The 17,537-nt window shown below is 40.5% G+C and overlaps 1 protein-coding gene across 1 annotated transcript in view; it reads right to left on the bottom strand.

The window, feature by feature from the left end:
• LOC145396960 (putative glutamate receptor) overlaps positions 1–17,537 on the bottom strand; it is a 180,146-nt gene that overhangs the window by 94,525 nt on the left and 68,084 nt on the right. The window contains exons 9-10 of the mRNA XM_080270193.1: positions 10,660–10,817; positions 5,541–5,692 (exon numbers count right to left, since the gene is read on the bottom strand). Of these exons, the coding sequence (XP_080126319.1) occupies positions 5,541–5,692; positions 10,660–10,817 (310 nt within the window). The remainder of the gene's footprint in view (positions 1–5,540; positions 5,693–10,659; positions 10,818–17,537) is intronic.

Raw genomic sequence — 17,537 nt, 5'->3', positions numbered from 1 at the left:
CCCTAGCATGCATGAGGGAAGGGGAGGAGAGAGGAGGGTAGGGAAGGGAAGGGGAGAGAGGGGACTGGAGGTATTTGGAGGGGAGAGGAGGAGAGGATAATTTTTACTATTTATCATATTTTTATTGGGGGGTTCATGACCATTTTCCCTAGCTAGATTTGACAGCTCGGCAGGGAGGGGAGGAGGGGAGGGGAGAGGAGGGGAGGGAAGGGAAGGGATTGGAGGTATGGGGAGAGGAGAGAAGGGGAGGAAAATTTTTACTCTTTATCATATTTATTTAGGGGGGTCTGTCACTATTCTATTTTTTCCCAACCATATTGTAATGGCTTATAACATCCGTACACACCAAAAAAATTGATTTTGGTAATATTTGTACGTAATTTCGAGAACAAAACATGTGCGAGTGGCGTATTTTCTTTCTTGCTGGGGCCATGACAGGTAACTGTTATAAACTTTAACGGGCCATAGCTGGGTAACTATTGGGTCTATGAGGGTGGGGTTTGCGTTTTCAGGGGTGTATATTCAAGCTCTAAAAATTGGGCATAAAACTCTTCATCTTTGACATAGTCGAAAAATAGGCCTGTTTTTGCATCCTGCGGGGTAGTCAAGACTGGAGAATTGTGTACCCTAGGGGTTAAGATCTGAAAATTCCCAGTTCTGTCCAATAGTGGGGACACTGGACCCCAATGGGATATATATATATATATATATATATATATATATATATATATATATATATATATATATATATATATATATATATATATATATATATATATATATATATATATATATATATATATATATATATATATATATATATATATATATATATGTATATATATATATATATATATATATATATATATATATATATATATATATATATATATATATATATATATATGAATATATATACATATATATGTATATATATATATATATATATATATATATATATATATATATATATGAATATATATACATATACACGTATATATATATATATATATATATATATATATATATATATATATATATATATATATATATATATAGTGTGTTTGGAAACTCCCTGTACTGTTGTTTGCAGATGATACTGTGTTGTTGGGCGAAGACGATGGGGAGCTGCAAGGCTTGATGGATGAGTTAAAGAGAGTGTGTAAGAAACGGAATCTAAAGGTGAATGTAGGGAAGAGTAAAGTGATGGTCTTTGAGAGAGGTGAAGTTAGTGAATGTACAGCGAGGTTGGATGGTGAGGAATTGGAAAATGGGAGTACGTTTAAGTACTTGGGTAGTGTGATGAGTAATGATGGAGGTTTGGAGGGTGAAGTGCTTGAAAGGGTACTGCAGGGAAGAAAGGTTGCTGGTTCTTTGAAAGCAGTGATAAGAAACAGGGAAGTGAGCATGGAAGTGAAAAAGTTACTACATGACAGTATCGTGATAACAACTCTAACGTACGGAAGTGAAGCTTGGACATTGTTGGAAGGACACAAGTCAAGAGTGAGAGCAGTGGAAATGAGTTATTTAAGAGGAGCCTGTGGAGTCACGTGGAGAGACAGGCTGACGAATGAAGATATAAAGGAGCGTTGTGGTGTGGATGTGGATGTGATAGGAAGCGTTATGAGGAACACACTGAGGTGGTTTGGCCATGTGGAAAGGATGGAGGGTGAAAGACTGACGAAGGGAGTGTATGTGAGTGAGGTGGAGGGGGGAAGAGGGAGGGGGAGGCCGAGGATGAGATGGAGGGATGGGATGGAGAGGTATATGAGAGAGGGGGTGTGAGTTGGGAGCAGGGCAGTGAAATGGCGGGGGACAGGGCGACTTGGAGGCGATTTGTTTGTGGCCACCCCAAACGGGATTGAGGCGTCTGGCAATAGATATATATATATATATATATATATATATATATATATATATATATATATATATATATATATATTTTAGAATCTGCTAGCATTCCTATTTAGCATTGTAATACATTTGCAGCTTTAGCAAAGTTATATATATATATATATATATATATATATATATATATATATATATATATATATATATATATATATATATATATAAAATTTGGTTTTACGCCAGGTATCCCTGAAGGACTAATGCGTTGCCCCAGGGTAGAGGACTTTGGATTGGAGTGTGTAGCACTTTATGACCGGATGTCCTTCATGATGTCTACCAAAGACCCTTGGGTGGATTCGATCCTCCTACCCCATATATATATTCCCAATGGGATATATATATATATATATATATATATATATATATATATATATATATATATATATATATATATATATATATATATATATATATATATAACATTGCTAAAGCTGCAAATGTATTACAATGCTAAATAGGAATGCTAGCAGATTCTAAAAATGTTTCTCCTTGAAAATATAAGTAGCCACCATATTCAGAACAAACTAATGAATGCATAACACTGAAAATGTCACATTTCTCAATATCAGTGTTATTAAACCCTTGTTAGAAACAGGTGTTTTGCATTTGGTTCAGTTTGTTTGTCTGTCTTAAGATTATGGAAAACAACTGAACGAAATAACTTCAAAGCTCACGTAATAAATTAGAATCATTACAATTGCAGGTAAGGTAATTAATATTTTGGCCAAAAATGATCAGTAAACAAGAGCCGCATTGTCGTGAGGCTTTTAAACCGTTATCGACCGGTTTAGACCTGTCTTATTGCTGCTCTGGCCAGACAGTTAGACCTGTACAACCTGGTCAAAAGCAGTCCTGCCCCAGAAGCTAGCCTAGGCCAAACCAGTCTGCGCACAAGTGTATGCACATCAGCAAGAGCCATGAAAAAGGCCAAAAGCATCCGTGCCAGGGTGTAAACATCGATGGTCAACAATGGCGGACTTCGGACAAAGGTTTGTTTTAACCCGCGCCATCCCGAGGACGTACTTCCACGTCCTCACGTTTTGTCACAGCTAATCCCGAGGACGTACTTCAACGTCCTGCAATTGCAAGGTTCATAATTTCCACAATTTTCAATTTTCGCGAGTCATTTTTGGTACGTATACACGGGACACCTGCCTCAACAAGATGCCAGGCAGAGACAGTGCCTTACCCAGCATGACCTCCTCCCCCCCCCTGCATGCCCTTTTCTCAGCAATTCACCTGTTATCAGTGACCTGGCCAGTATAGCCATGTCATGCCACGGTACGAAATTCAGGGCCAGAGTGATTCCCCAATCAATGACAATGTGGAGGACAAACTTTACATAGCATTAGAGGAAGAAACAGTTAGAAATGATGATCAGGTAATGTGGCAAAAAAAGGTCAGGTATTAGTGAGTGAAACAATGCTTATAATGCTTATATTACTGCTTGAAAACCAATATACTTTTGTACTACATATTAATTCGTAACAGTAAATAAATAAATACCGTTTATGAGTGGTGTGAAATAGTTATCCTCCCATAGAACTCGTTTTCTTTGGTGCCAGCCTGATAGAAAACCCAGAAAGGTAAGGAGGCTCTCCTACCTGTAATGAGTATTTTAAACCTCAGGTGAGCGATTTCTCTATGAATTTTCGATGTTTCTCACCAAAAGCGAAAGTTTTAGCAAAAAAAAAAAAGGTCGAAAATTGCCCGGGATTGGGGGGTACCAGTGGTCGAAAAGTGGCCGGGACTGGGCGGGTTAAATTAGATTTTTAACACTGGTATGAGCCCGTGATCATCCAAGAAGGGAACCAAATATATCTCACCATGAAGTAGGGACTATGTATTACTTAAATCGCACGAAATAAGATTAATTAAGCATTGATGGCTGAATTATAACTCGAGGGGAAGCAGAAGGATAGCTCAAAATTCGTTGAAAGAATACAAGCTCAGTCATCTTCAACTTTAAATGTATTCTGTGAACCTTTAAGGCAGGTTTCAGCGCAAATTATTTGGGAATTCGAGAAGAATCTTTTATTTCTTACCATAGTGACATTCTTCTAGGCCACTCCCAATCACCACTGCAGTCAGTAGGAGACTCAAACTGGATCGGACCAACATTAGCCTGTTCTCACGACCACTTGAGTCCAGACCGGTCTAAACCGGTTCAAAGCAGCCCGCGAAAATGCGGCTAAGGTCTAAGCTTCGTCTATTCGTTGTGGTACAGGAAAGGGTTATGTAATTCATTTCTGAAAACAATTGCTCTGATGTTATGGCCTAAGGGAAGATCAAGGATAAGCACTTAAACTCAAAAAGTTTTTAATGGATTTTGACCAACCATGGTGGAAGGATTTCCGTTCAGCCCAGAATGAAGCGATTGTTTTTTCAAAAGACTAGACTAAAGCTAAAGGTCAGAGGGCAAAGTCAGGTTATACACTTTTGATCCGAATGTATCAAATATGGATGATGGATTGATGACAAGGTAAGGATGAAGTTAGTCGGTTTTGAATGTAGTCAGCCAAACGCCAAGGGAATTGGGCTGCATCAAAGGTTAAGCCTTAAACCCATGGTAAGGTGCATGTGTTGTACTCTGTGAGTATCCTTTCTTGCCAAACTTGGCTCAGATGAGCACCTCTAAATATACTAAGCTCCCAGTCACAAAAAGACAATGATCCCCGTCCCCCCCCCACACACACACTATATATATATATATATATATATATATATATATATATATATATATATTGAACATCTTGTTTCTGCAGACTGCATGGGATCTTCGTCAAGGCCCCTTGGTGTCCAAGAACATTAAATTCTTTTCACTTTAACTGGCCATAAATGTACCATCCTTCTATTTTGAATGATGAACTGAATAGTGATAATTGCGCAGAAATGCAATGGCAAGGATGAAGAGCCGTAGTCTTGTCCTATTTTGCATTTGTGTTAAAGGAAGTAATCAGCAAATGGATGCAACTCTTTGCCAAGTTAAATTATATGAACTAAAGTTTGAATAATTTTCTACATGACTCTGGGCATATATATGAATACATGGCCACCACGATATCAGTTTCCAAATTAAATTATCCTGCTTTGTCAACTTCTGAGTACTTCTTAGTCATCGTACTACAGGATGACATTTTAAAGCATCTTTTTGTAAATATTTGTTGTTCTGTATGGCCGAGCACGTCCGTCGACTGCAAGTAAGCAATTGCTTTTGGGATGACGTCCAGTAAGGTACAATACAGTATACACACTGTGTATTGAACCAGCATCCTCTTGCGGTAGAAGTGCCTCACCAGGGTCGGACCAGGTCATGTCTTCACAGTGAGGTGCAGCCAAATACAAGGAGGTTTGGCTCCCAAGTAAACTCTGCAGCTGCTTCGTTCCACCCAAGGTGCACAGCGCTACCATGTGTAGGCTTCTTGTCAGGACCTCTGTAAACAGTGTTCCCAGTTATCTTCATTATATTAATCCTTTCTTCATGTGATTCAGGTTACAAGAAAGAATTTTTTTGAACTTATATGTATACAAATAGCTTATAATAAAAAATTGTCTAGCAACATCAAGAACACTATAAAAGTCAGTCATAGGTAACTACAATATGTTGTAAGTTGCGGGAATATACAAACCTTCGAGCTGAGCCTCGAGCCAGGTAATAGAGAAGTGGCCCACTGAGCACGAATCCCACCACGAAAGCCTGCCACGTGTCTTCCCTGAAGGGCCACAAAGGGGCCTGCCATTGGGGCAGCGGTGGTGGCACCCTCATGATGACACAGCTCATCTACACAACCCATGTGACATTATATCATCAGCAAGACCGATGCAAACTCATTCATTCAGATCTCCTATCAGGTATAGTGTCTTCTTGGACACATATTCCGTAATTCTACACAGCTGATACTATTACCTGTTTTTAACTATTTTTAAATTACATTTTTCTTTATGCAAGGCAAAAGGAACCAAAGACCAGGAGCCAGCAAATCGTTTCTCCCAAGAAAAAACAAAGACAATACAAAAGAGAACCAAATTTAAGATCCGTTCATTTCGAGATACCTGGACACACTGGGTTTGAAAGATTGGAGATCATAGGAAGTAGGAAATACAGACAGAGGGAGACAGTTCCAGCGTTGACCTGTCGCATAAATAAAGGACTGGGAGCAACGGTTAACTGTCGCATTAGAAAGCTGGACAGAAAAGGTATGAGAGTTTGTTCCTAGATGAGTGCTATGCACCTGTCGTACAGGTGGAAGGATACAAGCAGACAGTTCAGAGGAGCAGTGACCACCGCTGTAGCGATAGAAAAGAGATAAAGATGCAACTTTGCAGTGAAGAGACAGAGGTTGAAGGTAGCCAGTAAGAGGGGGAGAGTTAATGTGATGAAAATCCTTTGACTCAATCCTACTGAGAAAAGCTGTATGTGGGGAGCTTACCCACACATAAGAGTTGTACTCTATACAGGGGCGAATAAAACCCATGTATAAAGTCAACAACTGTGGAAGGGTGAAGAAGGTATGGAGTCAGCTTAGCACACTTAATCTCTTCGAAACAGATTTTACAAGAGATGCAATATGATCCTTCAAAGATAAGTCCCGAGAGAATGAAACCCCAAGTATATTTAAGGATGATGCAGGTATAAGCTGGAAAAAAAATAAACATTAGTGGGAACAACAAGATTATTTTAATCCCAGTCAGAGAGATGAGCCAAGTCAGACATTAGGTGTGCCATTGTCTCATCCCTTGTTTGTTCAAGTAACTGCTGAGATGGACGTTGCAAGAACTGAATGGAATAGTGAAGGGTGGAATCATCAGTATATGAGTGGATAGGGTTAGATGTACAGCTTAGAAGGTCGTTGATGAATAAAAGAAAGAGAGTTGGTGATAGGACAGAGCCATGAGGAACACCGCTATTGATAGATCTAGGAGAAGAACGATGGCCGTCTACAACAGCAGCTATAGAACGACCAGAAAGGAAGCTATAGATATAGGCACAGATAGTTGGAAATTAAAGATGTATGCCAGACTCGATCGAAAGCATTTGAAATGTAATGTACAATATCAAAGCTTTCGCCAAAGTCCCGAAAGGAGGATGAGCAGGAACATGAAATGTCAGTGAGAAGATTGCCAGTATAGCATCCCTGATGGAACCCATACTGAAGATCAGGAAGGTCATGATAGGAAAGATGATTTAAAATTTTTCTATTAAGAATAGATTTGAAAACTTTTGAGAAACAGGATGCTAATGCAACTGGGCGATAGAGAGAGTTGGGAATGGCCACCCTTCTTTGGAACTGGCTGAATGAGAGCAAACTTCTAGCGAGAAGGAAAGGTACAAGTTGACAGACAAAGGCAGAAGAGTTTATCTAGGCAGGGTGTTAGCACTGAAGCACAGGTCTTCAGGACAACAGGAATGACTCCATCAGCATTGTTAGTATTCAGGCCTGTGATCGCAGAAAATACATCAGCTGAAGAGATTTTTATTCGGCCATGATGAAGTCAGAGGAAGGAATTGACGATGGAACAGCACTGGAATCATCTAAGGTGGAATTGGAGGAGAAAGTCTGAGCGAAGATATCTGCTTTATCCGTAGAAGAAATAGCTGCAGAGCCATCAGAAGAGAAAAGAGGAGTGAAGGATGATGAGGTAAAGTTGTTAGAGAGGTTTCCTGCAAGTGCCAGAAGGAGCTGGAAGAATTCGAGTTGGAGAGTTGAGAGCATTTAGTACGGATGAAATTATTTTTAGCAGAGCGAAGAACAGACATAGCATGATTCCGGGCAGAAATATAAGCAAGATGTGATTCAGGGTGGGTTGGCTGTGGTACCTTTTATAGGCCCTCTCCTTGTCGTGAACCGCATGAGAACAAGCGTGATTAAATCAAGGCTTTCTTGCAGTAGTCAAAGAATATGAGAAAGAAATAGATGTTTCCATGCCCAAGAAAATAACATCCATAAACAGCTAGGCACAATCAGATGGCTCCCGGCCATGGAAGCAATAATCATTCCAGGGAAAACCACAGAAGTACCGTATGAGGGCCTCCCAATCAGCAGCTCCAAAGTGCCACAACCGAGTTTTCTTTCAAGGGTCCACAGGCAGTACCGGAGAGATAGGAGAGGCAAAGGCAATAAAGTTGTGCTTGGAGGAGCCCAATGGAGAAGAAAGATTAACAGTGTAAGCAGAAGGATTAGTTGTAAGGAAGAGGTCATGTATGTTCAAGCTCACTCCAAGGTGGTCAGGGATATGGGTAGGGTACTGTACAAGCTGCACTAGGTCATTAACCCACTGCGTGCCAGTTATTTTTAGCCCTCTGGGTCACCACAGTGCCGGCCATTTTTCGACCTTTTTTTTGTTGGCTAAAATGATAGATTTTGATGTGGAAACAACGAATTTCGCCATTAAAATGCTCACCGAGGGTCGGAAATCGGTTTTATTCAGTCCTGCATACTCGTGTACAGGTATAGCCGCTCTCTCATGCTCACCACGTACGTGAGAGAAAGCCGTTTTCTATGTAAGGTACACTCAGGTATTTATGCTGAGAAGGTATAGTAATGTTCAGTACACTGTTCTGATCACTTATTACTTCAGCATCTATCACAATTTCCGTGTCTTTCTTACTGTGAATGCATTATCTTACACTTACTTGAAGATAGGTATAACCTGACTTCATTACGTACAGTCCTGGCACTTACAAGAAGGTATTTACAACTTGACTTCACTATATAGTCCTTAAACTTACAAGAAAATATTTACAACTTACACTTACATGAAAATATTTACAAAATGCCTTCACTATATACAGCACTGGGTGAGGCACACAGGCAGAGTGAGGCAGAGCGAGCGTGAGGGAGGGAGCGAGTGAGTGTATGGCCTTGACAGCCTGGGGGATGGTAGAGGAACAGTTACCATACATGCCTTCCAATTTTTACCAGCGAATCTTGAAAAATGCAGTCACAGTGATGTTTTTTTATTTTAGACCATTATAAAACAGCACTGGCACTGGCCGTTGCATTATGTCAGACCGTTTTAAACGGCAATGGCACGCGATGGGTTAAGGATAGAAAAGATGTAGGCTTGTTCATCAGGTGGACCAGTGAAAGGAGAGTCAAAATTGGTGGTGAAAATTGAAATCTCCTAGTATGGAGATTTCGGAGAAAGGAGAAATGGATAGGATGTGTCCCACTGCAGATGTAAGATAGTCGAAGAATTTTTCATAGTAGAATTAGGGGATAAGTAAAACAGCACAGATATAATAATAAGTCAGAGAATGACAGTAATGCTGAAGGCAGAGAGTAGAGAATTCAGAGGAATCATGTTCAGGAACACGAGAGCAAGATAAGTTGATGCGTACATATACACAACAGCCACCTTTGGATTTGAAATGAGTATAGAGAATGTAGGAGGATACAGGAAAGGGTTTGCTATTAGTTGCCTCAGACAGCTGAGTCTCAGTTAAGAAGAGAAGGTGAGGTTTAGAGGAGGAGAGGTGGTGCTCAACATTACAGAGGGAAAGTTAAGAGGAAAGGCCGAGAATGTTCCATAAATGATGAAGTGAGTCAGACAGTTGTTCCAGGTAGCTTGCTGAGCCGTCACCAGGAGAGAAGCGGATGGTGGGTGCATTTGTGGTCCCCCATCCCCCAACTTGGAACTCCGAGGCTTGGTTATTAGTCGCCATTTTTCTTTTTATTTTTTAAAAGGAAGTGTAGTGTATAATGTGCATTTAGTTTTGTGTTGACAGATAATCTTGTACTGAAGAGCATGCTGGCCTACTCTCTGTGTCAATGAAACACTGAAAAAGTTCATCAAAGGGGGATGATCAGGAACTAGTCCCTACTGCTGATGAAACGGGAGCTCCAGCTCTCCCTTTCATCAGCTTTCCATCCACCTTGGGAGTATTGCCCCGCTTGATTGGTGCCACAGTCTACTCCATGGCGAATGCTTGGTAATATATGGATGTCTTTTTCACTATCTCATACTAGAAGAGACATACACGCATTCTGAATATAAATATTGTTCATGATCACAAATAATGTTGGGCAATTCATCATATTTCACTACCTTTCATCACTTTTTTGTCGACGAGATTGCACACCTGATGATTCTATACCATCCTTGTATTTAAAGATGTAGAATTTAAAATTAACACAGTATAGTGATGGAATTTTTCTAATATTTATAGATACTTACTGGGTACCTTCTTAAAGTCTTGGAAAGATACTGTACTTGGCAGTAACAAAGATAGACCTTTTTTGAGACTGTGCGGATGATAAGCAGTGAAAATTATATTCTTAAATTGTGTCAAAACCAGAAAATAATAATGTAAAATAACAACAATACGGTAATGTAGATAAAAAAAATAGGAAGTGGTTTACCCAATCAGTACGGCACTATTGAAAGCATACACTCTGGTATATAAACTAACGCCTACTATCTGTAAGGATTCGCATTTTCTCATCAGATAATCAGTAACTGTTAATATATGATTCCAGAAAGATAGAGATGTATTACTTTACTGTTAAGGACAATAATGTAATTAAGTTTTATACCTGAGCTGTTACGAAACTATTATAAAATTTGCTGGTCTTTAAAGTCTACATCACTCAGTTAAAAATATCAGTATCATTAACCGTTATCCTTACTTATCGTTATGAAGTAATTCATATTTTACGTCCGCAACTGAACCTACAAGTGAGAAAGTTTTTACGAGAATAGAATAATAAAGTACTGTTATTAAGCAAATGCATGATGGTTACTCACAGTTTGGTGGAAAGGTGTACTAAAATGCTGATGATCTCTGCGACCACCCAGACTAGTGATGAAGATATTGGCCATGCCAATATCGGCGGCGCCACTTCCTAGCATGCCAATAATGCCATTCCAGGATCCATTGGGCAGTAGCTCACCCCACAACTCCCCTACAACACAGGCCAAATGTACTGTACACTCAAGCAAAGCAGCATGATACGAATACGAAATTGAGCCGTAATTAATTATTCGGATTTTGTGTGTGTGTGTGTGTGTGTGTGTGTGTGTGTGTGTGTGTGTGTGTGTGTGTGTGTGTGTGTGTGTGTTCTTACCTAATTGTTCTTACCTAATTGTATCTTTACAGGAATGAGTCAAGCTCGTACTGTCCCGTGTCTTAAACCATATTTATCGTACATATCCTTAAATTTGTGAATTGTTTTGGCACACACTATTTCATTCGGTAGTGCATTCCATTGATCAATTGCTCTGTTTGGGAAACTGAATTTCCTTACGTCTTTATCACCTCTCTTCTTATGCGGTTTTTTGCAGTGTCCTCTTGCTGATGCTTCCCCATAGGTTAAGTAATCATTTATGTCTATTTTCTCCTTTCCTGATATGCATTTATATAGCATTATCATGTCACCTCTTTTCCTTCTCTCCTGTAGTGTTGGTAGATTCAGTTTATTTAGTCTTTCTTCGTAGCTTAGGTCCCTTAAGCTTGGTATCCATCTTGTAGCGGCCCTTTGAACTTTTTCAATCTTGTCTATATGCTTTTTGAGATGAGGACTCCAGACTGCTGATGCATATTCCAGGGTTGGTCTAATGAATGATGTTATTATCCTTCTTAGCATGTCTTCATTTATGTATGTGAATGCTATTCTCATATTTGCAAGCAGTGTATACATGTTCCGTACCTTCTCACTGATGTGGTCAGCCGGAGATAGTCTGTTATTGATAATCACACCTAGGTCTTTCTCTCTTTCTGATGTGTATAGGGTTTTATTTCCTAACTTATAATCACAATCAGGTCTTTCTCCACTTTTACCAAACTTGATTACATGACACTTGTCCACATTGAATTCCATTTGCCATGTACTACTCCATTCATGAAGTTTATTTAATTCTTCTTGCAGCTCTTTACAAGAGTCTGTGTTAGTAATTCTCCTTTGTATTTTTGCATCATCTGCAAACATATTCAGATAGCTCTCATTTCCAGTGTTACTGTTTATATCATTTATATACACTAAAAACATGATTGGTGCCAGCACTGAACCCTGTGGTACTCCACTAGTCACTTCTTTCCATGATGAGTAGTTTCCTCTTAGTACTGTCCTCATTTATCTTTTTATGAGAAAGTCTTGCATCCAACAAAACAGTTTGCCTCGAATTCCTCCTTGATGGTACAGTTTCCATAAAAGTCTTTGGTGTGGTACTGTGTCAAAAGCTTTCTTGAAATCTAAATAGATACTGTCCACCCATCCTTCCCTTTCCTGTATTATGTTTGTTACTCTGTCATAGTAGCTCAACAGATTAGTAACACATGATTTTCCTTTTCTGAAACCAAACTGTCTTTCTGTTATCATACTGTGTTCTTCTAGATGATTTACCCAAGCTTTTCTTATAAGTTTTTCTAATACCTTGCTTACAACACTGGTCAGTGATACTGGTCGGTAGTTGAGTGGATTTTGTCTATTTCCTTTCTTGAATAAGGGGACAATATTTGCTTTTTTCCAAATATCAGGTAGTTTACCTTGACTCAAGGATTTCTTGAAAATTAAAAATAATGGTTTACTTAACTCCTTTGCACATTCTCGTAATACCCAACATGAAATTTCATCAGGACCACTTGCTTTTCCTCTGTCTAATCTACTTAACTCCTCCTGTATTACTTTTTCTGCTATTTGTATATCTGGTAGTATGTGTGGACATGCGTGTTCCACATAGTCCCTCTCAAAATTTTTTCTTCTGTAAAAACTAATTGGATATTCTTATTTAGTGCTTCACAAATATCTTTCTCTTGTGTATAAGTGATTCCCTCGTCTGTAATGGATTGTATTATATCTTTTACTTTAGTTTTGCTTCTGATATAGCTGTAAAACAGCTTTGGTTGATCACTACTTTTATTTATTATATCCTCCTCAAACTACTTTTGGGCTTCCCTCCTTATTTTTGTATAGTCGTTTCTTGCCTGTTTGTAATTATTATATGCCCTTTCACTATTGTGTCTTCTGTATCTATTCCACAACAAATCTCTTCTTTCTTTTGATTTTTACATTCTGTATTGAACCATTTCTGTATTTTCTTATCTGCTTCTTTGTGTTGTGGGATGTACTTCTGGACTCCTATTTCATAAAATTCACAACATTTTTTTATATACAGCATTTAAATCTTGTCCTCTAAGCTCATTTTCCCAATCAACTTCTAAGAAATACTTCTTTAGGTCTTGATAATTTCCCTTTTTATAGTTTAGGCTCTTTTTGTAACTATCATTGCTGTTTACTCTGTCATATGCTATCCTGAAGTTATAATTTAGTACTGCATGATCGCTTTTGCCGAGTGTGTGTGTGTGTTTTCCATGCTTGAAAGTTTTGACTGAATATTAATGTTCGATATGAGCAAAGTTATTATTATTATTATTATTATTATTAGTATTACTGTTGTTGTTGTTGTTGCTGCTGTTATTATTATTATTATTATTATTATTATTATTGGTAGTAGTAGTATAAGTAGTAGTAGTAGTAGCTGTAGAAGTAATCTAGTCTTGACTTAGTGTAAGCCTCGCTGAAAAGACTCTTAAGCGGACTATATACCACAAAAAAAAAAGGTCCCAGTGAAGTGCATAAATAACCAAGAACTTTTTACTAACTAATAAAAATACATTAACTTCAGTTTATAAATCCAGAACACTCTCTGTGCCCTCAATATCGTTAGGAAGAGTTTTTCAGGGTCTGGTGAATGACGGAATAAAGTATTGGTATGTATTATATGTACATAACACGAGAAAATGTCTGAGTATTCATGCATAATGAATATGTGGTCATATATACTAGATGAAAAAGTGGTGGAAGTGTAGTATGCAAATGATAACAGGCATTAATAAAAATGTCTTGCAATGATGATGGTGATAATAAAGATTTGCTCACCTTCGCCTGAAATATGGACACGGGCAGAAGCTCATCAGAGAAATGGGCGTGGTGTGAAATGGAAAGGGGGGGGGGTACGCTACATGCTCAGGGGAAAAGTTGCTAAGAAGGGGGGGGGTAGGAAAAAACTAAGTGGAGAAGTAAAGGGGCAGGAGAGAGCTGAATGATTTCTGCTGCAGTGTGGGCACGAGAGATGTGTCTGATGAGACTGCCACGGATGGCTGAGCAGAGAGTGGCAGTGGCAAGGCAGCCTAGTATAGAGTGTAGTAAGGGGCCACTCATCGAATGTGGACAAGGTGGGGGGGGGGTGAGGCAGGTGATTTGGGAGTGGCATGGGTAGCCAGGTCGAAGTCGGTGGAGGCAGGCAACAATTGAGTGAGGTACCAGCAGTGGGAGTGTGAGAGGCTTGTATGCCATGGCTCTGGCGAGCCAGCAGTTTGTTGGCAGAGGTGTCTGACCCTTCTCAGAGTGTGACTGTTCTATCTTTATCCATGCTTTCTGGTCAGTCAGTTACATGCTCCCCCCATGTTTCATTGAATCATTCTCGTGGCATTGTCTGTGCTAAGGAACTACTGATTTACGATGAGGCACGCCTTGTTGAAGAGTTGTCTGACCAAAATGTAATAAAGGTTGAGAGGATTAGCAAGATAAATGGCGACCTTGTGCAAACTCCATCAACCTTGATTGCGACTTTTGATTCACTGAGCCTCCCTGCTGTTCTTAATGCTGCATGGTACCGGTACAGAGTTAGGCCGTATGTCCTTATGCCTCGTAGATGTTTCCATTGTCAGTGTCTGGGTCATATTAGCCAAATTTGTAGGTGCCTTGCCCTGGGCCTTCCAGCAGTCTGCATGTCATATGATTTAGATGTTCATGTGGGTGTGGAATTCCCTGGTCATGTATCTTGTGTCAATTGTGGTGGTGAGCACGCTGCTTCTTCTAAATCTTGTGATTGTTACAAAATGGAACATGAAATTTTGTCTCTCAGAGCCACAGAGAGACTTTTATCGAAGCTAAGGATCGTGTCATGTCTATGTATATCCGCCCTGGTGTGTCCTTTGCTTCTATTCTTTCCGGATCAAAGCATGCTGTGCACTGTCTTGTGGCCCCTGCTCCCCATTCTGACCTTCCTCCTCGTCCCTAGTCCGATACCAGATGTTCTACTACTCCTCCTCATGGTCCCGCAGAGACTCCAGTACCTTTGCAGTCTGCATCTCATCCGGCTGCTGCTCCAGTACCAGCTGCTACTCCTGCACTGGCTGCTACTCCTGTACTGACTGATGATGATTTCTCTATAGCAAAAGGAGCTTACAAAGCGGCTGCCCATTGGTACTTTGCCAAATGTTTTGTTGTTTTTCTAAAAATCCAGTTTCACAAAGCATGTGCTCACTATAGATGGGTCATGCAGAATGCTCAATGTAACTCGTGGAGGTCATATGTTTCTACAGTTATGTCCTCCGCACAAGATTTTTGGTACGTTCTCACCCCCCTACCCACTGGTGTTGCGTCTTCACGGAGATCTTGTATCTTCACCAGATGCAATAACCTCTACTTTTGCAAATCAGTTTTCTGCTGTCTCCAAAAAGTCCATGTGCTAGTTTTCATAGGAATCAGGAGAGGCTAGGTCTTGACTTTCACTCTCATGGCAGAGAGCCCTATAATTTAGACTTCAGCCTCTATGAGCTGCGTGCTGCCCTCTTGGAGCATGGTGACACTGCTCTTGGGCATGACGACATTCCATACACTCTGCTCCATTATCTGCAGACTGATTCAGTTCATTTTTTATTGGACCTTTGGTTTGGAGTGAGGGCTCACTTCCCAAGAGTTGGAAGCTGGGTACTGTGCTCCCCATTCCCAAGCCTGGTAAGGACCTTTCCCATGTCTCCAACTATCGCCCTATTACTTTAACATCGTGCATGTGCAAGCTATTTGAGAAGATGGTCGATGTCAGGCTTGTGTGGTTTCTGGAGAAGGATTGCTTTCTCAGTTCTTCGCAGAGTGGCTTCCATAAATGATGGTATACTTTGGACAACTTATTCAGACTCGAGGCGTTGATCTGTAAAACTTTGCCTCTAAGCAGCATCTTGTGGCTGTGTCCTTTGACCTTGAGAAGACTTATGACACTGCCTGGAGCCATGGCATCCTACAATAACTTCATGTCATTGGTTTACGTGGTGGCCTACCTGTGTTGCTTGGAGACTTCTTGACTGATTGTGTGTTTCGGGTCCATGTGGATTCCACCCTTTCTATGCCACTGTGCCAGGAGGAAGGTGTCCCACAGGGGAGTGTCTTAAATGTTTCCCTCTTTGTGGTGGCCATCAGTGGTATTCTAGACACTGTGCCTGCTGGGATATCTGTATCCCTTTATGTGGATGATTTAGATATATATTATGGTTTCCTGGCTCCCGCATGCCTGCTATTGAGCAGCGTATGCAACTTGCCTTGGACAAGATTTCTGCCTGGGCCACTTCCAAGGGTTTTTGGCTTTCCCCTTCTAGGACTGTGACTATGCACTGTTGTAGGATGAGAGGGGTACACCCAGACTGACCTCGAGATTTGTGGCAGGAGACTCCATTGTGTACCAGAAACGAAATTCTTTGGCCTGACGTTTGACTGACGTTTGACTTGGGTTTCACACTTGGCAAGTCTTAAAGCATCAAGTATGAAGGCTCTCAATCTACTGAGGTTTCTGTCCCATACCTCTTGGGATGCTGATCAGAGGACATTCTTGCATCTGTTTCAGGTTTTTGTAACCTCCAAGCTCTCATATGGCTGCGAGGTCTACTCGTCTGCCACATGCTGTCTGTCATGCTGGTCTTCACCTTGCAACTGGGGCTTTTCCCCATCTCCGATTCCCAGCTTGTTGGTGGAAGCTGGTGTGCCTCCTTTAGATCTACTGCATCAGTCTGTTGCAGCATGGTGCTGGCTCCACATTCATCGCCTTCCAGACTCACTTGTCTGTGAGTGTGTGAAGCAACAGTGTTGTTTTTTGTATTAAACACCCTTGTGTGCTTTGTCCATTTGGCTAAAGGATTCAAGATATCATGGAGGAGTTTGGTTTGTCAACAGTACCTCTCAGTCCTGTTCGGATCCCGAGGGTTGCACCATGGATCTTGGCCAAGGTAACCTGCTGCAGGTCTTTTGCAGGCAGGAAGGATTCTGTCACTCCTCAGTATCCTTTACAGTTATTTTTAGAACATTCTTCTAGTCATGGTGGCTCTCTGCCTGTGTATACTGATAGCTCTAAATCTGCCTCTGGTGTTGGTTTTGGAGTGGTGTTTCCCAGTTTTAACTGTGGAGGTAGTCTTCCTTTGGCTGCCTAAGTTTTTACTGCAGAGCTGTCAGTTATCATTTTAGCCCTGATGTTGGTGTTTGTTCACCATGGCAATTATTTTACTATTTTTAGCAACTCTCAAGGGGCACTTTTGGCCCGGGACTCTTTTAACTCTTCCCATCCAATAGTTTTAGGTATTTTGGAGTGGCTGTTCCTCATTCATCGTCGGGGGAAGAGAATGGGTTTCTGCTGGGTTCCCGCACATGTTGGTGTGGTGGGCAATGGGAGGGCAGATACATTAGCTATAGTACAGCTGCGGCTTCTCAGCAACCCCAACCAACTATCCGCTTCCTGCTTCTGATGTAACACTTTACTTGCGGTACAGAATTCATACGTTTTGGCAGAGACACTGGGATGGTGCTGCTCATAATAAACTAAAAGAAATCTTTTAAACTGGTTGTGCCAAGGGTTCT

This window comes from Coenobita brevimanus, chromosome 40 (assembly GCF_032717465.1).
Source record: "Coenobita brevimanus isolate Jiangsu-jjx chromosome 40, ASM3271746v2, whole genome shotgun sequence".
Classification (NCBI taxonomy): domain Eukaryota; kingdom Metazoa; phylum Arthropoda; class Malacostraca; order Decapoda; family Coenobitidae; genus Coenobita; species Coenobita brevimanus.
The sequence above is the reverse complement of the archived record's forward strand: the minus strand, read 5'-3'. Positions and strand labels throughout refer to the sequence as shown.